The sequence below is a fragment of the Oreochromis niloticus genome, linkage group LG3 (genome assembly GCF_001858045.2).
Source record: "Oreochromis niloticus isolate F11D_XX linkage group LG3, O_niloticus_UMD_NMBU, whole genome shotgun sequence".
In the NCBI taxonomy this organism is placed as follows: domain Eukaryota; kingdom Metazoa; phylum Chordata; class Actinopteri; order Cichliformes; family Cichlidae; genus Oreochromis; species Oreochromis niloticus.
In genome coordinates, this window is record NC_031967.2 from 50,903,013 (window position 1) to 50,926,725 (window position 23,713).

The 23,713-nt window shown below is 40.5% G+C and overlaps 2 protein-coding genes across 3 annotated transcripts; both read right to left on the reverse strand.

Annotated features, from left to right (window-relative positions):
• Positions 1-1,269: 1,269 nt before the first annotated feature.
• LOC102083228 (zinc finger protein 485) lies at positions 1,270-7,607 on the reverse strand. Of its 2 annotated transcripts, none has more exons than XM_005460150.4 (6): positions 7,266-7,607; positions 6,453-6,555; positions 6,237-6,352; positions 4,283-4,521; positions 4,067-4,170; positions 1,270-2,878 (listed from the first exon to the last, which is right to left on the reverse strand). In XM_005460150.4, the coding sequence occupies exons 1-6, from the start codon at positions 7,486-7,488 to the stop codon at positions 1,558-1,560; spliced, it is 2,106 nt and encodes a 701-aa protein (XP_005460207.1). In that variant the 5' UTR covers positions 7,489-7,607; the 3' UTR covers positions 1,270-1,557. The 2 variants fall into 2 exon arrangements, with proteins under 2 accessions (XP_005460207.1, XP_019215804.1); XM_019360259.2 differs by lacking the exon at positions 7,266-7,607 and adding an exon at positions 7,031-7,250.
• A 342-nt stretch (positions 7,608-7,949) lies between these two features.
• LOC102083330 (Fc receptor-like protein 5) lies at positions 7,950-12,056 on the reverse strand. The gene is made up of 6 exons (XM_025902092.1): positions 11,966-12,056; positions 11,628-11,663; positions 10,854-11,117; positions 9,043-9,288; positions 8,809-8,967; positions 7,950-8,663 (listed from the first exon to the last, which is right to left on the reverse strand). The coding sequence occupies exons 1-6, from the start codon at positions 11,991-11,993 to the stop codon at positions 8,569-8,571; spliced, it is 828 nt and encodes a 275-aa protein (XP_025757877.1). The 5' UTR covers positions 11,994-12,056; the 3' UTR covers positions 7,950-8,568.
• Positions 12,057-23,713: the final 11,657 nt, after the last annotated feature.

Sequence of the window (23,713 nt, forward strand, 5' to 3'; positions counted from 1 at the left end):
CTGGACTTCCAGACCAGCAGGTTTAGGGAAGTCTTCACGGGGTCACACTTTGACCCCACACACACACACCCAATGATGTATAAATAAAGACCAGGCCAGTGGCACGGCGCGAGTCTCAGAGCCCTCACTTCCGTGCGAGTATTTCTGTCACCGCCCTTGCTGCAAGTAAAAAACTGTGTGTTTCTCCTCTCTGATTCGAAGCTGAAGAAGTGTCTTAGAATACATCTCTTGACACAAACATATTACCCTTTCCAAGAAGAGCTCTATAAACTCTTTATAGGCTCATCTTTTTAGTGTTTTCTTTTATTTATTCATTCATTTTTGTTGTAGCAATACCAGAGCTGGCAGGCAGGAATAAAAGAAAGAGAGGGGGGGAAACGGGAGAAAAGGTCAAATACCGATAGAACACACTGCTGCATCTGTAAGAAAACAAATAAAAATGGATGCATGAACAATCTTGTGATGTGTGTCTGTTTAGGTGTATTTTACTCTAAGAGAAGACACAAATGCCTCAAAGGTTGTGCCAGAACGGTTTGGTTTGAAAATCTGCCAAATCGAACATGAAGGGCGACCTGTCGTGAATAAGGGAGCAGCTGTAAGAAGCTTTTACTTTAGAAGATACTCAAGAAACATTGTGAAAGAAGTTTCTCATGACTAACAAGGGTAGATGAGCTACATATGACAAGGTTATCAAAATCCCTGTTATATTCAGAGCTTTACTGAGACTCTCAAAAGGGCATCTATTACTACTGAAGCACCGCCTGCTTTACTCTTGATGCCTGTGGATGAAATTTCAATTTTGAATAATTTAATGGTGGAAACGTGACAATCGCAACAGTTTGAGTGGCTGCATCCTGTACAAAGCTACTTTCAGTCACGGCCTTATCACATTCGGTAGCTCTGCTTGATTTGGCAGTTTTACACCAGGTACTCTTCCTGACAAAACCCCAAAGGAGATTCATAGAATTGAACCAGCAAGTGTTTTCAACCACTACACTATGGAGCCACATGGCTGCAGCCTGTTCAAGTTTAAAAAATATCCAGAGGTCAGTACACAAAGTAAAAGAATTTCTAAGAAGCTAGGTTAAAAACCTAAGTGAGCTCTGTGATTTAGGCTCATAAAGTCTAAAAAGTGGCTATCATTTTATAAATCTTACTAGCATTACTATACAAATTTATTTTATGTCACAGGATGACAGCCTTAAAAGGTTTGACTGCACATCCTCTGTTGTAAGTGCAGCAACACTGAAAGATACACAGTACAATAACGATTGTAGCAAAGGTTTTATTAGAGACGTCTCACAGGGCTAATACATGTACACGTTTATTAATGTAAAACAACAATAAATAAAGCTAAAGGCAAATAAGTTAACTTTCACTGTTCTGTTTAAACAGCCTGTGATAGACTAGTGACCTGTCCAGGATGTATCCTTCCTCTCACTCTACGGTAGCTGGGATAGGCTCCAGCCTCCTTGCGACCCCCGAATTTGATAAGCTGAAGAGAGATTCGACGTGTGGATGTTTAAAAACAAAAAATCAAACCAGAACTTTTAGGTGTTACGTTGCAGATCCTGGTGCCTGGTGGCTCTTCATGTGTGTTTTTAGACAATGGCTCTGAGTAAAGGCTTTGTCACAGAGGGTACACTTGTATGGTCTCTCTCCATTGTGGGTCCTCATGTGAACAGTCAAGTATTCTTTTCGTGCGCAAGCTTTCCCACAAATCCCGCACACAAATGGCTTGATGCCTGAGTGAAGCACTAAGTGGTTGTCTAGGTTGGTCTTGCGTTTGAAGGACCAGCCACAGTCTGGGCAGTGGTAGGGCGTCTCGCCGCTGTGGACCCGCTTGTGAACGGTCAACGGGCCCTTGGTGCTGAATCCCTTGCCACACTCGCTGCAGTGATACGGCTTTTCGTTGGTATGAATCCTCATGTGGATCTCCAGCTGCGCACTAGTCAGGAACATTTTGCAGCAAATGTCACAGAGATATGACCTCTCTCTGTTTGTGTGAATCTTCTCGTGTTGCCTCAGAGTCCCAGGAAGTTTAAAACGCCTCCCACAAATCTTACAGCCGTGGGGTCTTTCCCCAGAATGGGTCATTTTGTGGCGGGATAACGATCTGTAGTCGCAGAGGGATTTACCGCACACACCGCAGAGGTGTGTCTTCCTGTTGGTGTGAGTCCTGTGATGAGCCTTTAACTGCTCTTTGAGTTCAAACACTTTATGACAGATGTGACATTTGTGGCGCTTCCCCTCCTCGTGAAGTTTTCGATGATCCTCCAGGGAAGCCTTTAGTGCAAATTCATTATGGCAAACATCACATTTGTATGGTTTCTCCCCTGAGTGGCAGGCTACGTGCTCGTCGAGGCTGAGAGCACTAAGGAAAGACTCTCCACAGATGTGACAGTCATCAGTTTTGTGTCGACTTTGAAGATGATCCTTTAAGACCTCCACAGACTCTGAGCGCTCTCCACATGCTCCGCAAACACTTCCTGGATCGTTTCCGTGACTCCAGGCATGTTTAACAAGCATAACTTCTGACATGTGCAGAGCTCCACAGACCAAGCAGGAAAGATTAGCAACACTTTTCTCAGTCTTAGTCCGAGTGATGCCAGGATGTCTGATCTTTTGCTTTTTTGACATCCTAGACTGCATTTTAGAATCACATCTCTTCAGTTCATTTTTGGACTTCTCATTCCCTTCTACTTTTTCTTCTTTCCTTTTGTTGCAGTTCCTGAAACTTTCTTTCCCCTCAGCTGCAGAGCCGGCTATAAGATCTGCAGCTGGTTCTTCACTATCAGCTTCTCCCATTTCTATCTCATTTTCTTCTCTGCCAGACGCAATCTCTGATTTGCTGCCGTCAATCTCTTGGGCAAGGCTGCTGTAGAAACCAGAAGCAAAAATTAACCGGGTTTAAAGTCTACATTACAATAGAGTACAGTATAATAAGCCAGTGCTACACAGCCAAACGTGAAACCTGAAGATATTTTGAAATTTTTTAAGTACAAAATCTAATTTTGCTGGGAACAAATATTTAAAGCCAAGTAAAAGCCTTTCTTCACTGTTCTTGCACTCCTTGGCACTCTAGGCTGAGGCATATTCTGCCCACTCCTCTCGAAGCAGACACACTAAACAATCTGCTAACCGAGGCACTGAAAAATGCACGAGAGTCACAGCAAGCTGGATATATGCTATTATCCATCCATTTTCATCAAGATTGTGGTCGAGTTTCCAGTCCGAGTGGGGCGAGAGGCAAAGTTCACTGTGGAGAGTTCACCAATCTTATCTCAAATCTAATACTGCCCTTAACCAAAGTTAGAAAGAGTTTAAGGCACAAAAGCTTCAGACCTTTAAGACTCATAACTGGCTGCCAAGTCCACTTTTGGACTGACAGAATGAAAGATGTTCATTTTAAGTACCTTGCCTTTTCTGCACTTACATGGACTAACTTGAGGCAAGCTTAATTTTTAACTTGGCTACAGTTAAAAGACATGCTGCTATCAGCTGAGCCTAAATTTTGATTGGACTAAATAATCACTGGACACATAGGGTCACCAAAAGCCCTTAATGGTCATCAGCTGACAATGACTTTGTATTTGTAAAGGCTGGCTGATGAACAAAACAGGAAGCCCTAGCTTGGATATCTGCCGGCTATTCAATGAGACCCCCAAAAATTGACACTTGCACCAGTGACTAAGTCAGCATACTAGAAAATGGGTTCCAAATGACTGGATTTTAGCATCCAAGAAACCTTCAAATTCACCAATTTGTTACTCCATTTGCATTTGTTTGGTTATATTTCATGCCTCACTACTCACATAACGCCTCACTGACACATGTTTGGAACGTCTCACTTTCCAGATTGAAACATGATAATCTCCAAATTAACAAAACCAGAACCTTAACAAAATATTTTTCCAGTTCGGTGTGGCAGTGTCGTAAACTCAACCAAAGCAAACACGAATGGGATGAACTGGAGCAACAATCATGAGCCGATCCGTAACATCCAAAACATGTGTTGATTGTCCAGATATTTTACAGCACTAGGCGATACTTTTTTGTGAGTTACCTTGTCTGTTGTCTGGTCTCATCATTAGTTAAGACAGCAGAGTTCATGTTTTCAGTTTGAAGACGATGAAGGTCTTCTTCTCTGGGCTGATGCACCTCTTGAGTCTGAAAAAAGCAACAAAAAAAAAAAAACACTCAGCACTAACAACGTAAAAGAAATACTGCTTAATAAAAAAAAAGTGCTGTTCCATCTCAAAGGTTACAGAGTCTAAACTACCTTCAGTCGAATGTAGACCGTAGACCGCCCCCATCCCGTAATGCTTCTGTGGATCTCCTCTGGCGTCAGCGTCTCTAGTTTCAGAGGTTGTAATTTACGCTTCTTGTCCAACGTTAAGATGTCAAAAGGTTTGTTGTCTCCGGCCAGCTGCGGGCAGGTGGATCTAAGCAGGTTCAGGAAGTCCGCCTCTTGCTGTCCCCGCGGACACTTCAGCTTCAGGACTGGACATTTCTTCAGGACTAACAGATAGGGGAGCATAGAAACAGCTGCTTAGCTTTTTACACTTGACCCTTTAACATTTTTAAAAATAAAAAACATTTACAGTAAATAGTGACGACATAGTTAGTAAAAAAAAGTTTAAAAAAAAAAAAGAAAAGAAAAAAAGAAGAGATTGTGACATTAATATTTCCAGTGAATTTACTCTCCTTTAGGGATGTAGATCACTGGTCCTGCCAAAGGTCCTTAAAGCTTTCAGAGTTGCGTCTTCATTTTGCACTTAGCTCCTCCAGTGGAAAACTCCAAAGGATTAGCTTTTTAATATAAAATTCTCTTTTTATTTAATTCAGCCATGAAGGTGGAAGATGAACAACACAGTGAGATATGGTATAAAATAGGTGTTTCTCTGAGTTGAGAGACCAAGTTTCAAAATGTGTTACATTCAAATGATGCGAAAAAAACCGTAACAGAAGTCTGTCACTGGACCAATTTTCAAAATAAAAATAAAAATAAATTGTATCTTGAAAAGTATTTGATATATGAACATTAAAAAAAAACAGCAAATATTACATATAAATTTACATAAAACTCATGTAAATCAGAGATGGTCAAGCATAAAATGTAAAAAAAAAAATCTCTAAAAAGACCCATACAGTGGTCCGTCGCTATAACGCGGTTCACTTTTCGCGGACTCGCTGTTTCGCGGATTTTTTTGTGTGCAGTTTTGCATGCTGTTGTTTTTTTTTGTTTGTTTTTTTTACACTGCGCTCTGTTCTGCTTCCTGATTGGCTGTAGATCAGTGTCAATCAATCTTGTGCATTATCTCCTGTACAGTACAGAATGTGTTCAGTTTGTCAAATTTACATAAATCTTCGATTGCTAGCAGTGTGACTCTGAAGTGCTGTACTGTATGTTTGTAAGTTTTTTCCCCAACAAACACAACTATGCTGATGGAATGTTTTGCACCATCAAAGGCAACTTTGGTTTCATTCTATAACACTGGACCTTTTTTTTCTACAAAGGTTTGAACTTTGAGAGTGTTTAACCAAGAGAGAAAAGTGTGAAAATGTTCATGCCTGTCTGAGAAAAGTGTATAATGTGTAGTGAGGGGTTTTACAGCCTTCAAACATCTATCATAATTGTAAAAAATAAAGTTGGCTACTACACAGATTTCACCTATCGCGGGTTATTTTTGGAACGTAATTCCCCAGATAAACGAGGAACCACTGTATTTCCAACTTTATGTGAGGAACTTGATATGGCGCGTAAGGCCTCATTGCTCCCATGTGGAGGTTTGATAGTTGCTGTGCAGCACAGCACTGCAGTAAAACTACTTACACTGAGACAAGACCATGGTTTAAAGCTTTGTATTGTACCAGCCTCCCCCACCAGGAGGCTGGTATAGACACTCAAGTATGTGAATGCATTAACTACTGCCTACTAAGAGTAATCCTGGGCTTTTCAAGCATGGCTGCCATAAAAACTAAAAATAGAGAGAGACTGTGAGTACACTGAGTATGAATAAAGTGAGAAACTAAATTGCCACTGCAATCTGTCGTGTGTAACATTTTTGGGTAGCGATGTGCTGCAGGATACTTTTAATCCTAAAAAAATGTGCTGTGGCTCAAGAAAGGGTTATGGGAGGGGCTAGTTAATTAACTTGTTACCATTTTTTAACTTTTTTATTTTTATATATATATTCTTTTTATACTTTTTATTACATTGAAATACTTATTACCATTTTTAAAGAGCAGGCTGGTCTGAGAGTGCTCCAGGATGCTGATCTTGAGGTCTATGTGGTTCTGAGCTCTGGCAAGATTTCTTCTTTCTGTCTCACACTGGTGTGGTGAAGACCTTAAAGACAGAGATCATCCACAGGCTAATTACAGTCTGAAATGGCCAATATTGAAATGGAAATAATTCAATATACAGGTAAGGATGGTTCATTTTCAACCTTGATGGACCGGTTATGTCCGCCGTCTGCAGATTCTCATGAGACTCTTCTTTCTCACCCTCCTCTTCCTCAACAGGACTGAAGGTCCTGCTGCACTTTGATCCTGAAGAAAACAAGAACAAAGTAGAAGAGCCTCTTTGAAAACAGAATTGTTTTATTCTTATCTTATCCTATTCCATTGTTTTTCTTAAGTTTTGCTACTTGCGCTGTCCACTCTCTGCTATGACACAACACATGTGGGACTAATAAAGGTTTATCTTATCTTAGCTTGTATTAATATTATTGTCTACGATGCTCTGCTTTTAATGTTATAGACCACACATGCCAGACTTCAATTACAAAATCTACTATTCTGCCATTCAGAATCAATTTTAAAAGTGTAAAGGACATGATTGTACACAGTTAACACAAACATGGCTGCCGGGCTGTTAATACTGCGAATATAAAATGTGTGAAATAAATAAAGAAATGAAAAATGAAAATGAAATGAAAATAAATGGTATAAAGACAAACATGGCTGGGAAAAAACACATACTTCAGAAGACTATTTATCCCCAAGGGGCAACTAAGACACTGACCTTGCCGACCGTACATACAATACACAAACATCACATTGGGGAGACAGTTCAGGCTAGGTAGCTGGCCGGTCAGCCGCACGAGCAGCGACCCGGAAACGAACAATGGAAAAATGTACAACATGAGGAAAGACGAGGAGAAAAGACAACTCCCCCCAGACTGAGCTCCAACAGGGAGATCACTTTGAGAACAGGCTTGCTGAATTCTCGTTTATATGCTACAAAGAAAATGACCCACCCGCTTTGTTTAGCGTGGCTTCATGCGGTAGAAGCTCCAGCTGTCTCTTCTGCCGGTCGATCTCCTGTCTGAAGCCCGAAGCCTCCTCCTCGTACCCGGCCACCAGTCTGTCCACAGCCGCTAAGATCTCCCGGGAGGCGGCGGCGAGCTTCTCTGTAACAAACTCCCGCAGTGCCTCGGCTTTAGGCATGTCAGCCAAACGGTCCGCTGTGTTTCCGCTCATCACCGCAACCACTGCTCTAATGTTTATATCAAATACTTAGTCACTCGCAGCATTGTTTACAATCTGAGAGCGTTTCCGGTTTTGGTGCCCGTTTCATTTTCTCCTACTAGAAACAGAGACCGTCACAAACGTTCCCGGGTCACCTCAGCCGTCCTCTTTTGTGCGTCGATTTTTAATTTTTTTTTTACAGAAGCCGTAATAAGCTTTAATCAATGAGAACGTAAAAAAACGAGATATCATTATATGAAAATGACGTAAAATGATCTTCAAATTTTTTTTAATCAATGTATTATAATTCCTTTAACATTTTCAATTTTAGCTGCATAAAACTGTAAAATCGAATAAAAATGTGGGATACATATACATATTGTAAAAAACACACTAACTAGTCCAAAGAAAATTTATTAAGAGAAAAAATAATCGAAATAGTGAATAAAGTAATGACAATAACTACAGAAACATACAAAAATATATTTTTATTTCACATTTGTTGTGCAGATGCACTTAATGGTGTAATAAAAAAAATTATTTAGAGCCAAAACTACAACAATGATATGAAAGAACAATAAAATGACCAATACAGGATTCAAAAGACTACAAAAGGTTGAAAAAAATATAGAAGTAGAAGAAAAACACCCTAAAAGTGGCATAAAAACTAATACAAACACAATGCACAAAGTAAAAGCTTTCAGTTTAAAGGTACTGCAGTGGTTAGCCCTGTTTCCTCACAGCAAGAAGGTCATGGGTTCAAATATGCCATCTGTGTTGTTGTTGTTTTTTTTTTTGCAGTTTCTCTCTAGGTACTCCCGCTCCTCCCACAGTCCAAAGACATGCAGTTAGTGGGGTTAGGTTAGCTAGTAATTCTAAATTCCATTTGTAAATGGTTGTCTGTCTCTCATTGTTAGCCCTGCAAAAGATTGGCAAACTGTTCAGGGTGTACTCCACCTCTCACTCTGTGGCAGCTGGGATAGGCTCTAGTAACCCTTAGCTGGACTAAAATGTGACTCTAAAAAGAGACTTGATCTTTAGCTCTATCTAAAGGTCAAGTCTCTTTTTAAAATCACATTTTAGTGTAGAAAATCAAAAGTGATGCTCTGTGGTGACAGCATGGATGCCATCATCATAATTGTTGTCAAATCCATGCTTAGGCTGGGCATGAGACTTTAGCATCTGACCTGCAGTCAGAAAAGGTAGAATATAAATAATATAATAGATATGTTTTTATAAATAAAATAAAAACAGAATACACACATGAAGAGTTCAGAGAGATGAGTTAATTGTCAGCATATTGATTGATCAATGAACGATTCAGAGTGTTACCTGTGGTTCTGTGTCGATATAAAGAAACCAAGAGGAGAGTGGAGATGAAGTACGGACAGAACACCATGAGGTACCATATCAGTATGAACACAAGTTGGGGGGAGGTGGGCTCAGGTGAAAGAGGTGAGTCAGGAGCAGATGCAGTTATTTTAAGTTCACCTGCAGAGAGAATCCCACCTGTTACAGTAAATACGTGGATAAAATAAGAGTGATAATCAGAGTGAAGCTCCTCACCTGTGACAGTGATCCAGCTGGATGGAGACTGTCCATGACCGCTGATGTCACACTTGTAGAGGCCTTCATCAGACCTGGAAACATGCTGGATGGTCATGTGACCTGTAGGCTGCTTCCTGATGAGGGAGCCATCTTTATAGAAAGCAGCTGGGAGGTTGGAGGGAGTGGTCTTTGTTTTACAGAGCAGAGTGACGTCATCTCCCTCCATCACAGGGAGGACAGGACTCTGCAGGATCACTGATCCACCTCAACACAGAGACAAACTACAGCATTTCATCCATTTACACACAGCTTCATCAACACTAACTCCACACTCTGATCCACAGGTACCAACTTTAAGGGCTAAAGCGTGATACACACTTCCCCCCTTATCTAAGTACACAATAAGAGCATGAAAGTAGCAGAGGGCTAACTTAGAAGAATGGCTGTGGGATCATTCCATAAGTCAAATCTGAAAAACGTTCCACCTCACAACTTCAGAATCAGCTGATTAAAAAAACAAAAATAACCAATAACTTTAACAGTAACTATTTGAAGCCATTGCAATGTTTGAACCTCATACTATGACGTTTATATATTTCAGAGTCACAGACCCCCAGAATAATATAAGAGTGGGCTGAAATTCACTTGGAGTATGTGCAGTTTCAACAGCATTCAAAGATGTTTTTTTTATCCCCAAAAGATCTTAAGACTGTCTTCTTTACTTAAATGTTATGGAGACTCAAACATTCTGTAAAGATAAGGTGACTCAAAAAGTACCAATTTCCTGCTAAGCTCAATGTCCTTCAAAGACTCATAACTCTGGTAATAATGATGGAAATCCTGATAATATAATAAGTAAATAAATAAAAATTATATGTACAATGGGTTGAAAAAGTGTTTACTGCCTTCCTGAGTTCATATATTTTGTCACACTTTCAGATCATCAAACAAATTTAAATATTAGACAAAGACAACACAAGTAAAGAGAAAATACAGTTTCTAAATGAAGGTGTTTATTATTAAGAGGATAAAAAATCTAAACCTACATGGTCTGTGTGAAAAGTTAATTGTGGTGTATCATATCTTTGGAAACCCTGATTACCGTCACACCTTTTTTAGATAAAGAAATAATTTAAGTAGCAACTGCCTGACAAATGGAGTAGATCACAAGATCCTCAAAAGCCAGACATTATGCCAGGATCCAAGGAAATTCAGGAGCAAATCAAAAACAAAGCATTTGAAATCTCTCAGTTTGGAAAAGGTTATAAAGCAATTTCTGAAGCTGTGGGACTCCAGTGAACCAGAGAGAAAGCTATTATCTGCAAATGCCAAAAACATGGAACAGTGGTGAATATCCCCAGGAGTGGCCAAAATTACCCTAAGAGTGCTGCAACTCATCGAAGAGGTCGCGAAAGACATCAGAAAAACATCCACAGAACTGCAGACTTCATGTGCCTCAGTTAAAGTCAGAATTCACAATTCTACCATAAGGAAGCAACTAGTCAAAGATGTGTGCTCTCTTACATCTGGCATAAAATTAACAGCATCTAAGAAAAGGAACATCATACCAACAGTAAAGTATGGTGGTGCTAGTGTGATTAGTGTTAGATTAGTGTTTAGGGGGCAATAACTTTTTCCTACAGGGCCATGTAGGTTTGTATATTTTTTCCCTTCATTTAGAAACTGCATTTTGTATTTTAGTTGTGTTATTTTTTGTCTAATATTTAAATTTGTTTGATTTGAAACATTTAAGTGTGACAAACATACAGAAAAAATGAAATCAGGAAGGGAGCAAACACTTTTCACACCCCTGTATGTGCTGAGCTTACCACTGACTGTCAGGTGGATGCTCTTGCTTGTTGCTTTCTCTCTGGACTCACACCAGTAAACCCCGCTGTCCAGCGGGTCAACGTAACTGATGTTACAGGACGAGCCAGCTGGTGTTCCCCACCCATCTCCACACTGAGTCCTGGTTTCAAAGGTTGTGTTTCTCCTCAGAGTCCATCCAGCAGAGCTGTCGTCCTCCTCACAGCTCAGAGACACAAAGTCTCCGTAGAACAGCTGAGAGCTGCTGGGACTCACAGTCAGACGAGCTGAGAAACATGAGCGAGTCTGGGTTTTAAATAAATATCAGAGACTTTGTTTTCGGTTTATTTGAGGTGCAGAAGAAAAAAACTATACAAGAGTGTAGCAATGGATTAATGAGTTGGAAGGTTTATCAGATGGTAAAACACCACCCAGTTAACATATTTTATTTATTTAAGCCTCACAGATGCTTGCAGGTTGAAGTTGGCTCTTTAGTTGACCAGCTGCTGGCTGTGCAGATATAATTCTGAAGGTCTGTCTGAATGAAACTAAAGAGGATTTTTTTTTTTTTTAAACTTTTACCATAATTTTTGGGTATTTCTGGTTAAATCAGGGTGCTGATTATGAAGAAGCGTTGATAAATGTATTAAACATTACATTCTGCAGGTTATTCTGCTCATTATTGGATCCACTTCATTCTGTTGTGACTTCTTTTTTTTAGAACAGCGCAATGTTCAGCACCAAAAACTTCCCGTTTCACCTTTAACTTTTCAATGTCCTATAACAGGTTCACTAACCTTGGTTTGTTGTGCAGCAGATCAGTGAGGTCAGAACTGCAAAGAGAGGCAAAGTTTCAGTGAGCTTCAGTGAAGTTTTGCTTCAAACTCCAAATGAAAAGGAAAAAAAAGCAGCAGTGACAAACAGAAAGTGTTTTTCAGGGACAGGATGTAGGTTATAGATGTAGGTGAGAAAGTAATTCAACACTGCTGTGGTTTGATCGCTAAACCTGATTTTTAAACCGTTTAATGAAGCAAAAGTTTAATTTAGAAACTTTCTGTGAGTCAAATTTTATTTAATTGTGCCGCTCTTTTTCATCAAGCTGTAAATGTAGGTAAATAAAGCTTTTCGTACTTACAGAGGAGTCGTAGAGACATTTGACCCATGGTGCCATACAGAGATGTAAGCAGTCACACCCACCGCCTTCCTCGGGTCTAGCTGCTTTGTGGTTCTTTTTAAAAGCAGTGACAGGAAACCTGACCTTCTTACAGTAATTCTTCAGACGAGTTATGAAACATCCAGTGAATTTAGGCCACAAACACACTCAGATTTTTATTTGACCATTTTAAAATCACTCACTCATCATATTTCATGCTGGCATGACAGACAACATATATGAGTACAAACACAGTCCAGAGCAGATGGGCTGATGTGAGTTAGAGAGATTTCCCTCACTTCACTGCGACTAAAAAGAGATCATTCACAAGCTTGTGCAGTTAGCTTTAAGGGATGATGTCACAAGAAAATAGCAAAATAAATGAAGACGTCCTGAAGAAATTCTGTAGTCACAGAGTTTGTCTCAGAATGTAGTAATTAGGGCTAAATGTATCTTTGCAAACAATTATGCATGTTGCTTTGTGACATGGATTGAAGGAGACTGTTTAGCACAAAATTAGTTGCATAGCCTGTAAAGGTGGCCCAATTTAAGGTTATCAATTATTATATGCCATCTTGCAGTCAGTGGTCTCAGGTGTAAGTTTAACAGGTTCCCTCCACTAAGCTTTAATGAATAATGTCAGGTTTTCAGATGTACAAAATGTGGGCTCATATCTGATGGCATGAATATAAACCAAATGTTTATATATAGGAGCCGAACAACCAAATATTAAAGCTGGCAACCTGTTCAAGTGTTCTCTTATCTGTGGTGCACAAATCTGGGGATGGTTAGTTCATAAAGCTAACTTAGAAAGAAATGTGACTTGTCCAACTCGGGTACCAGATAAGTGAGTTTAGATACATTTGCTGATTTTATCTCCTCAAGATACATCTCATAATCTTTTAAATCCTCCGATGTTTCAGTCCCATCCAAAGATATCCTCAGGAGTATGTCTGTGAAGGTTCTCAGTCATCCAGGCCATCATAGTCAAAGGAGAGTGGAAAGGTGATTTGACCATCAGGCAGAACTAATTGATTCAGAATTAACTGATTAGCACATTTCACATGCATATGCCATTAATCAGATTTTAAAAATACACCAATTTGGCGTCATATACAAACTCAGCATGCACCAAGAGGTCTCTCAAATTTTTGCCCACATTTACATACAATAAAGTGTATATTCAAAAGTATCCTATACTGGGGAATTTGATTTCAATAAATCTCAGTATTTAAAAAACAAAACAAAACAAACAAACAAAAAAAAACCGGATGTCACAATATGTCACTGAATCCATTTATTGTGCAAACTTCTTTACATTATACATTACGTTCTTGGGAATAATATAATTATGTATCAACCAAATGTCAGCCAAATGGGAGTCTGTGGACAGACCAATAGTTTTTCAGTCACTAGGGTCTGTGGCTGAGTTTCAATTGGAGCTTGGAATTTGTTCCTTACCAATTAGATGGATTACCTGCCTTGTTTAAGAATGTTATAATCGCTCTTGTCTTGAAGAATATTGAATTTGAATGCAGAGAGCATAAGAGACTTGGATGACTTTGACCACACAAATATGTGCACAGTCTGGATATTTGTGTTTTTAAAGTTTTTGTTTTCTTATTGCAAAGGTTTAAGAAATATTACAGTGTGCTGATTTTGTATTTGGAGATTTTTTTCCTAACCTGTAAAAGGCTTTACATTGGAATCAGTCGGACCCAGTTATTCCCAGCGCCAACATTTGTACCACTAGCCACCACTGGTCATAGCGTTAAAGATGTGTTGCCAGCTTTTTATGTGATGTCATCTGCTTCCTTATTCACAATGGGTCACCACAGCAAGTAAATTTGCGTGTTTTAGTTTGGAAGATTTGGCAGATACCTTTCCTGACACGACTCCAAAGGATTAGGATTTGAATGATTCAAATCATTTACATTTCTTTAAATTCTTTAAATTCTTGGTGCATGCAGAGGTGCCACCAAGTAAGGCAGGTAACTACTAGGTGCCCCAGGGCAGTAGGGCCAGCAGAGGGCCCCTGAGGACTGACAAACTGCAGCAGTAGCAATGTACAAAGTCTGCAGTGACAGTCACAGAGACATGACCTCCCTAAGGGGCCCCAGCTGTCTCCTTTAATTCTGACTGAAAGGGTCATTGACCTCACAGTACCACCAAATGTTATTTAAACAAAGATCTTAAATATACCCTATCAGTAAACCATCAATAAACAAACGAGACAACTTATTTTGCCTCATCTTTCCTAATGTTCTTCATCTTTAGCTGTATCCTTCTATAGCTGCTGTGTCAGAGCTTCACCAGTTGAGGGCTCCCTGCTATCAGATGTTTTTGTACTTCCTTGCTTGTCATCATCAAATGCAACTATGGATAGCACCTGAAGACATCTTTATGTGACTTGTGGCATTCAGGTAAGTTTTTATTTTATTACTAGATTAGAGACCTGGGATGACACTAAAGAGAAGAATTATTCCCTAAACAGTTGCAGCTGAGGTGTGCATAGTAGAGTTTAACTGGCACACTCACATATTTATTCTAAACACGCTAGATTAAAAACTGTATAGTTTCTTCTCCAGTGCAGTATCATAGAATTTTATTTAGTTATGTCATATCATTAAAACATTTTGTCTGTCTTGTTAGTTTGTTTCAGGACAAATTTATCAGAAAGAGATGATAGAGAATAAAAAGAAAACAGGGACAGACTGAGAAAGGTTTTTAAATGTAACAACCATTTTATTAACAGTTCACTGTTGATGTTTTAAAATTTTAGCTGAGTCTGGGCTCACTGGGATTTATTAACTTTATAACATTTTAGTCCTAAGCAAATTTATTAGAGGAGCTTTTATAAAAACAAGAAAACACAATTATTTTAGAAATCTGTTGGAGACTTTGTTTTAAAACCAAAAATGACTGAATTCACATTTTTATACCCAAATTTAAGCTCAACACAACTTTATATGGGTGTGATTTGGGATTGTTCATGGCAGTTTGCTACTTTGCAGTGCAAGAGCGAAGTGCTCTAATAGGGTGATATGGTACTACAAGGTCATTAAGATAAGATGGGGCCTGATTATTTAAGACCTTGTATGTGAGGAGCAGGATTTTGAATTCAATTCTGGATTTAACAGGAAGCCAATGAAGGGAAGCCAAAACAGGAGAAATCTGCTTTCTCTTTCTAGTCCCTGTCAGGACTCTTGCTGCAGCATTTTGGATTAGCTGAAGGCTTTTCAGCGAGTTTTTAGGACATCCTGATAATAATGAATTACAGTAGTCCAGCCTGGAAGTAATAAATGCATGAACTAGTTTTTCAGCGTCACTCTGAGACAGGATATTTCTAACTTTTGAGATGTTGCGCAAATGGAAGAAAGCAGTCTTACATATTTGTTTAATATGTGCGTTGAAGGACATGTCCTGGTCAAAAATGACTCCAAGGTTCCTCACAGTGTTACTGGAGGCCAAGGTAATGCCATCCAGAGTAAGAATCTGGTTAGATACCATATTTGTTAGGGCTGAGTACAATATGTGCATTGAAGGACATACAGTATCCTGGTCAAAAACATACATCTTAATGAACTGCTGATGAGGGCTGCAGACTCCAGGGGGAGCTCTCATATTCAAGACACCTCAGAGAAAAACCTGATGGTGGCGCTACAGGAAACGCCAGCCAAACAAACAGAAGGGGTTTTATTGAAACCGGATTCATCAAATAATCCAGCTGTGAATCAGCAGCTGTGTGTGAAGTGTGAAGCTTTTATCAAACTGGCTTTTCACTGATCTCTTTGCTGTGATTAGAGCTACTGTTCGAAATGAGTTCAGTCACTGCTGATGTAATACTAACACTTCCTGCTGCTGCTCCTTCACATTAAAAGTTTTCTGTAAAAGAGACCCAATAAGTGAAACCTCCTGAAACAGCTAAAAGAAAAAAGCCCTCATCGAGTCTCTGTGTGATCACAGCTTTTCTTTGAAATAACTTTTGTGGCCCTGCTGTTTTGCTGATTTTTTTTTTTTTTTTTGGGGGGGGGGGGGGTGCAATTTTGCATGTTTTTTTTCCCCAACGCATTGTGTTCTGTGTCCTGACTGGGTGTAGACCATTGTCAATCAATCTCCTCCATGCCGTGTCTCCTGTACAGTACAAAATACATTCAGCTTGTCAAATTTACATAAATCTTCAATTGCTACAGTGTGAGAAACAAGAGAGAAAAGTGTTCATACCCGTCTGAGAAAAGTGTATAAAGTGCTTAGTGAGGGGTTTTACAGCCTTAAAACATCTATAATAATTGCAAAAAATAAAGCTGACTATGCGGATTTCACCTATAACTCCCGTGATAAAAGATAAAGATAAAGATGACCTTTATTAGTCCCACAGGTGGGAAATTTGTTTTGTTACAGCAAAAGTGCAAAGTTATATAGCAGAAATTAGAAAACACTGGAATGCAATAAAATAAAATAAAATAAAATACTGTATACAATAGAATAAAAATAGAATAATATATACAATAGAATAAAATAGAATACAAATACTATATACAACTGAGTAAGAAAATACAAAAGTACAACTTTGTCAGAGAAAGAATTGCACATATAGCAGTCTTATTGCACATTTGTGGATGTGTGTGTTTGATCAGCTGCCAAAGTCTTTGTTGTGGAGTCTGACAGCAGTGGGGAGGAAAGACCTGCGAAATCTCTCCGTCCCACACCGTGGGTGCCGCAGCCTGCCACTGAAGGAGCTGCTCAGTGCTGTCAGAGTCTCCTGCATGGGTTGGGAGATGTTGTCCAACAGGGATGACAGCTTCGCCGCCATTCTCCTGTCACTCACCACCTCCACTGGGTCCAGAGGGCATCCCAGAACAGAGCTGGCCCTTCAGATCAGCCTGTTCAGTCTCTTCCTGTCCCCAGCAGAGATGCTGCCACCCCAGCAGACCACACCGTAAAAGATGGCTGAGGCCACCACAGAGTCATAGAAGGTCTTCAGGAGTGGGCCCTCCACTCCAAACGACCTGAGTCTCCGCAACAGGTACAGCCTGCTCTGCCCTTTCCTGTAGAGGGCGTCTGAGTTATGAGTCCAGTCCAGTTTGTTGTTCAGATGAACACCAAGGTACCTGTAGCTGTCCACAGCCTCAATGTCCATACCTTGGATGTTCAGTGGTTGCAGTGGAGGATGTTTGTGCCTGCGGAAGTCTACCACCAGCTCCTTGGTTTTACTGGCTTTGATCTGGAGGTAGTTCAGCTGGCACCAGTCCACAAAGTCCTGAGTCAGTCCTCTGTACTCCTTGTCGTCCCCATCAGTGATGAGGCCGACTATTGCAGAGTCCTCAGAGAACTTCTGCAGGAAGCACTGGGTGGAGTTGTGGGAGAAGTCTGCAGTGTAGATGGTGAAGAGGAACGGAGCCAGAACCGTTCCCTGTGGGGCCCCCGTACTGCAGACGACCCTGTCCGACACACAGCCCTGAGTCCTCACATACTGTGGTCGGTCGGTGAGGTAGTCCAAAATCCAGGTAGTGAGGTGATGGTCCACTCCAGAGTTCTCCAGCTTGTCCTTCAGAACCGAGGGAAGAATAGTGTTGAAGGCACTGGAGAAATCAAAGAACATGATTCTCACAGTGCTCCCAGCGGTCTCCAGGTGAGCGAGGGAACGATGTAGGAGGTGAATGACGGCATCATCCGCTCCAATGCCAGGATGGTAGGCAAACTGAAGTGGGTCCAGTGATGAGCTCACAAGGCGCCGAAGCTGAGCCAGGACCAACCGCTCCAGGGTCTTCATCAGGTGGGATGTCAGAGCCACCGGCCTGTAGCTGTTGAGGTCCTTGGGGCGTGAAGTCTTTGGCACTGGTACAACACAGGAGGTTTTCCAGAGCTGTGGGACTCGTCCCAGCCTCAGGCTCAGGTTGAAGAGGTGCTCCATCACCCCACACAGTTGGTCCGCGCAGGACCTGACGACCCTTGAGCTGATGCCATCTGGACCCGCTGCCTTCTTGCCATTAATCCTCCTCAGTTCCCTCCTAACCTGGGTGGTTGAGAGAGACAGGCTGGAGCCTTGTGTTGAGTGTGTATTGGATGCTGTTGTTGGGGGTGGGGAGGAGTGAGCAGGGTGAATAGAGGAGGTGTGAAGTGTCTGAGGTGTCAGAGGTGGAACAGCAGCAGTGGGGGTGGGTGAGTCTGCAGCTGATGTTGGAGACTGCCTCATGGCTGAATCAAATCTGTTGAAGAAATGATTCAGTTCATTCGCCCACCTCACATCCCTCCCAGGCAGAGAGTTCTGATGTTTGTGGCCCGAGATGGTTCTGAGGCCTCTCCAGACTTCACCAACGTTATTTTGCTGAAGCTGGTTCTCCATCTTCTGCCTGTAGCTGTCCTTCCCATTCCTTATCAGTCCCCTCAACTCTCTCTGCACCCTTTTCAACTCCTCTTTGTCTCTGGATTTGAAGGCCCTCCTCTTCTGCTTGAGGACGGCTTTAATTTCTGTGGTAATCCAAGGTTTGTTGTTGGAGAAACACCGTACAGTCCTGGTAGGTACGGTGTTATCCACACAGAAATTAATATAGTCAGTAATGCATGTAGTAAGGCTGTCGATGTCCTCTCCGTGGTCGTCACAGATCACCTCCCACACAGTCGACTCAAAACAATCCTTAAGAGCCTCCTCGCTCTCCTCCGACCATCTCTGCACTGTGCGGGTGGCTGGTGGCTCCCTGCGCACTAAGGGCTCATACACAGGGACAAGGTGCACCAGGTTGTGATCAGATCTGCCCAGGGGAGGGAGAGGTGATGAACTGTGTGCCTCTTCTGCATTGGCATACAGTAAGTCCAGTGTTTTATTGTCTCTGGTTGGGCAGGTCACATACTGGGTGAAGGTGGGCAGTGTGGAGTCCAGTGAGGCATGATTGAAGTCCCCTGATATTATGAGAAGGGCTCTCGGAGATTGTGTTTGCAGTCTGCTGACCACAGAGTGGAGAGTGTCACAGGCTGCATCTGCGTTGGCCGAGGGGGGGACATACGCTGTTATCGCGATAACATGCGAGAATTCCCGGGGCAGGTAGTACGGACGCATGCTAACAGCTAACAGCTCAATGTCTCTGCTGCAGAGTTGTTCTTTTACAGTGATGTGCCCAGGGTTACACCATCTGTCATTCACAAACACTGCCAGTCCCCCTCCTTTCCTCTTACCGCTCTCTCTCGTCCTGTCCGCTCGCAGCAGCTGGAATCCCGGTAGTGTCACGCTCGTGTCCAGAGTTAGCGGTGTTAGCCACGACTCCGTTAGCATCATGATGCTACATTGCCGGTACTCCCTCTGTGACCAGGTTAGCGACGTGAGCTCATCCATCTTATTGGTCAAGGATCTTACGTTTCCAATGATTACAGAAGGAAGAGATGGTCGATAACGTCTCCTTCTCGGGCGACGGCGCTCCTTCCCAGCACGACACCCCCATCTTTTCTTCCTCAGCTCGCTGGGAATGTCGAGTCTGTCCGCCGGCAGTACCGCTGCAGGACGCAGCGCTAACAGCTGATCCCTACTGTAAACAAAGGATCCCTGCACTGGGTCCCCAGACACGGGTGAAAAAAGTAGAATAAAACTAAGAAAAACAACCAGAACAAGCACAAAACGGTAGAACATGGTTGCAGAGTCTAATTACTAATACGTTAGTTATAAAAATTACGAGAAGAAAAAAGATAAGAAAGAAAGAAACTCAGAATGAGCAGAGCTGCTGTAACAGGCTGCCGCACACGGGGGGCGCCGGAAGTATAAATGAGGGACCACTGTAAATACTTTTTCATGTATTAAGTAATGTCAGAGTAGTAGTAGTAATAGTGTCAGCAAAAGCCCGAACTCTCAGACACATTTTGTTTGTTTTCCTGGAGTCGCTGTGTTGCAACCTCACTTGTTCATTTTGATTTTGATGCACAAATATAATGAAACAATTATTTAGACAAGTTTAGGATTTAAAATATGTCAGGATGTGATCTGTGTTCAGTTTTGCAGACTTCTTGTTGATATTTCGTCTTCATTGTTACTGAGTTGGGTTTTCTTTCATGTTTTATTATCATCAGGAGATGATACAGTAAAATATTCACAGCCTCGCTGTCATCACAGAGACTTTATGTCACTTATTCATTAATGTCATTTTAAAAAGTTGAATAATCAATTATTCAACTTGAGCTGTATTTATTGATTTCATGAGTAACACGAACACAAGTGATTCTGTTTGTGATCCATTTGGTTTGTTGTTGTTTTCTGTGTAAATCTGAACGTGTTTTCTCTGATTGGAGGATTTCGAGGGTTAAAGATGCTTCTGGAGGAGCAGGTTGTTTTCTGTGAACTATTTTTTTTTTTTTGGCTATTTGTTTTACTTTATTGTTAAAGAATAATTTAAAATCTAAGAAAAAAAAGATGAAAGTTTTCTAAGAATGTCAGACTATTTGTACTTAAAGCTTTCGTCATCGTCACTGTTATGCTTTGGACTCGAGTATTGTGAGGACTCTTTCAAAATAGCTGCCAGGTGTGTGTGTTTACCTGTCAGTGCAATGAAAGCACACAGGAAGAGAAGAGGGCGGAGCATGTTGAAGAGGGCCAATCAGCTGGCAGAACCCTGAAACACAATTTTTGTCACCTCTGATCGGACAGAAAGCTGCGAGATATGTGAAATTTTAACATTTATAGTCAGTTTATTTAAACTTTACAATTTTCTAAAAAGTTTAATTTCAGAAATGTAAAGTTTGAAGCCTTCACCATCCAGAGAATAAAATATGATCATGTGTTGTTTGTATTAAGTTCACTTCATTTGTGTTGTATGGAGTCATAAATACCAAACATTATTTCCTTTTGACTTATAGAGTTCAGTATTTGCCTCGAGCATAAACATGAACTGTGTTTCTGTGGAAAACCAACCTGTGCTGTGTTTTTAAATCTGCTGCTGACAAGAACACAAAAACCAGTTATTGTAGTTTGAAGTGTTTAATGTGTTAAATTATATGCAACACAAACACAAACCCTGTCACAGCAATGTTACAAAGAAACAGGGGTTGTTATTGATCATGGTTCAATGACCCTCTTAAGGCACGACCCCCACTGGCCTTTAAATACGTGGGACTCTCCACCCTTTTGTTTTGGAACTGAAGAAACTTCTTGGATGAGAAGTGAAACATCTTCAAGTAACTTAAACAAGTCCAGTCTCTTTTCTTTCCAAGCTCCTTAGACTACCATCAGTCGGATGGCTGATATCCTACAATGAAAAATTAATACTTACTTTTCACATTTTATGAGTTCATGTGACAAAGTGGGTGAGAACACCATTTGTCCATATTCTTAGTTAACATTCTTGTTTTGATTTAGCCATATCTCATATGTATTCTGTAATTGGCAAACATATACTATCCCAGGTTTGTTAATGTTTTGCACCTTTACAGATTATATAACATAACGTCTTGGTTTAAATCAAGTCTGACAAAGTTTGTTAAGTTAAAATGTTATTTATTTTAATTGGTTTAGTTTGAACTCACCTTACTTACCTGTGTTTCAGGAACAAAAAGGAAATGTAGGAAGTGTGGCAAATGAAGAACTGAAGCAAATGAGCGTGCTGTGTGTGTAACACCGGAACAAACATTACCTGTCCTTTTATTAACTGCACCAGTGTGCTGGTCACAGCTCCTAGCTAACTGGGTAAGGGTGTCATGAGTCTTTAGCTCTGTGCACTGTTTTAGTGAACATATTTAATTTTAAAGTAAATTACAGGGCTTTTCCTGCCTTTCTGGAGGGCTTATATTTCTATCTATAAGTATCTAATATGCATATCCACATAATTATGGATTATTATAATTATGATATTAGAAAAATCATTGTATTTTTAAAAAAAATAAGAAACAGAATATATTGGATTTATATTTCAAATATGGAAAAAAAATGCTGATTTTACAGCTGCAACATTATCTCTATAGTTTAAACATTTAATAAGCTTTCTGCCTAAAAGAGCAAAAATAAATAGTTTAGATAACTCTCCAAAAGTTGATTCTGTTCATCTGGACGTAGCGTTTTGTGGGAGAAACGTTTCGTCACTCATCCAAGTGACTTCTTCAGTCTCAGCTGACTGCAGGTTTCCCCAATCTTATAAACAGTACATTTGCATAATGACTGAAACCAGCCCACTGAAGGAACAATGGGCTGTGAGGAGATTTGGAGATTTACTTTCCTGGATGATTGAGAATGCATCAAGACAGTTCAGATAACTATTTCCAGATCCTTTAGTGACAAAACTGTCTTTGAGTTAGGAATGGTTTTCAGTTGGTTAAACCTTCTGTTAAATATCAACACTTCACTGAGTTCTTTTGATTCCTCAGAGGCATCCGATGGAAGACAAAACACTGCTCAGTAGACCACTTCACACTTTATTCTCTTACACAATACTTCTAGACGGGAGATGCGTCATGCATGACACGGTGCCCCGGATCTCAAAATGGTGGTTTGCCCCTGACCGTTTTATTACAGAAGCTCTCTCATTCTAGTCTAAACAACAGTGTCTCAGTAACTTTCCACTAGAGATGAGGAACAACTGCTAACCCTGTTGAAGTCAACACGTGGAGTGCAACTGGCAGTGTGGCATAGCTGGCTCTGGCCTTGGGACTGTGTGTTTTTATTTGATTCATAAATGGGACACTGGACTGTTTTATCTTTTATCTTTTGATTATTTGTCAATAAATTATCTTTTAGAATTTTATTGACTGTCATCTTTTTGCCCATGGCTGAGATGGTTGGTCAGACCTAAAATCTTTTCTTGGGTGTGTTACAGTCTCATGCCTTCATTTTTCAGGGCTGTGTCAACTTAATACTACACTATATAACTTTATAACACTTATTAATAAAAAAGCATAGCATTATTGAGGCACTGCAAATTATTTAATCCCAACAGTATGAACAGTATGCGATGGTTGAAGTAGTAGTGTATTGTTGTCCTGCTAACAGGTCCACTGCAAATGAATCAAGATCATCTTGTGTTACAAGTGTTCGTGACTGTGTTCGTGACTTCTAAAATAAACACATTTTTTTGTGCCAGATCAGATAATTTCTTACTAAGCACTTGCACATGCTTTAAATTCTGTTGTTCTCACACGTTGAAAGCTGCAGTGTGTTTACATATCTGTGTTCCCATCGATACCTGTAGCTTTGAACAGGACTTACAGACAGGTCATAGACTGTAGTGCTGATTACCAGTACTGTGTGTGCTACGTGTCTCTCATAGAGAACTCATACAGCTCTCCATTTTAAGTCTGTGCTCACTGCACAAACCCAGATCTCACTCATAGATGATCCAAAGAAAAACTGTAAAATGTTGAAAATTATTCACAGCAAAATGTAAATTGTTTACAGCCTGCAACAAAGCACAGCTTTTGCCTTTAGGGGTGGTTATGGGTAGTTTTTCTTTTCACAATGAATTATGTGATGAGTTGATGAAAGATGATGAGAAATGCTGACTGGTAAAAGTGTCTTTGCAGCAAACTTACAACCAGCAGCATTAGAATCAAAACTTGAACTTTCTGTCCAAATTTCACTATCACTGCCATCATAAAGCATACTGCATACTTACTGAAACATTTAGTGGTAAAAATAACCATTAATTACGAGCTTCCTGGAGTGATGAATCCACATTTGACATTTTCAGCTTAAATTGTCGTTATTATTGCAGAGGAGACATGTCAGGAGACATGTTCTACAGTGAGTGTTTATGACCAACT

Bases quoted from the DNA above. Each gene is read 5' to 3' on its own strand.
- LOC102083228 (XM_005460150.4), bottom strand. From the start codon at position 7,488: ATGAGCGGAAACACAGCGGACCGTTTGGCTGACATGCCTAAAGCCGAG. The intron at 6,556-7,265 runs GTGGGTCATTTT...TGTTTTCTTCAG, and splicing joins AGCCACGCTAAACAAAGCGG to GATCAAAGTGCAGCAGGACC. The intron at 4,171-4,282 runs GTAGTTTAGACT...TGCTTTTTTCAG, and splicing joins CGGTCTACATTCGACTGAAG to ACTCAAGAGGTGCATCAGCC.
- LOC102083330 (XM_025902092.1), bottom strand. From the start codon at position 11,993: ATGGGTCAAATGTCTCTACGACTCCTCT. The intron at 9,289-10,853 runs GTAAGCTCAGCA...CTCTGTGTTGAG, and splicing joins CATCCACCTGACAGTCAGTG to GTGGATCAGTGATCCTGCAG. The intron at 8,664-8,808 runs GTAACACTCTGA...TTCTGACTGCAG, and splicing joins ATATCGACACAGAACCACAG to GTCAGATGCTAAAGTCTCAT.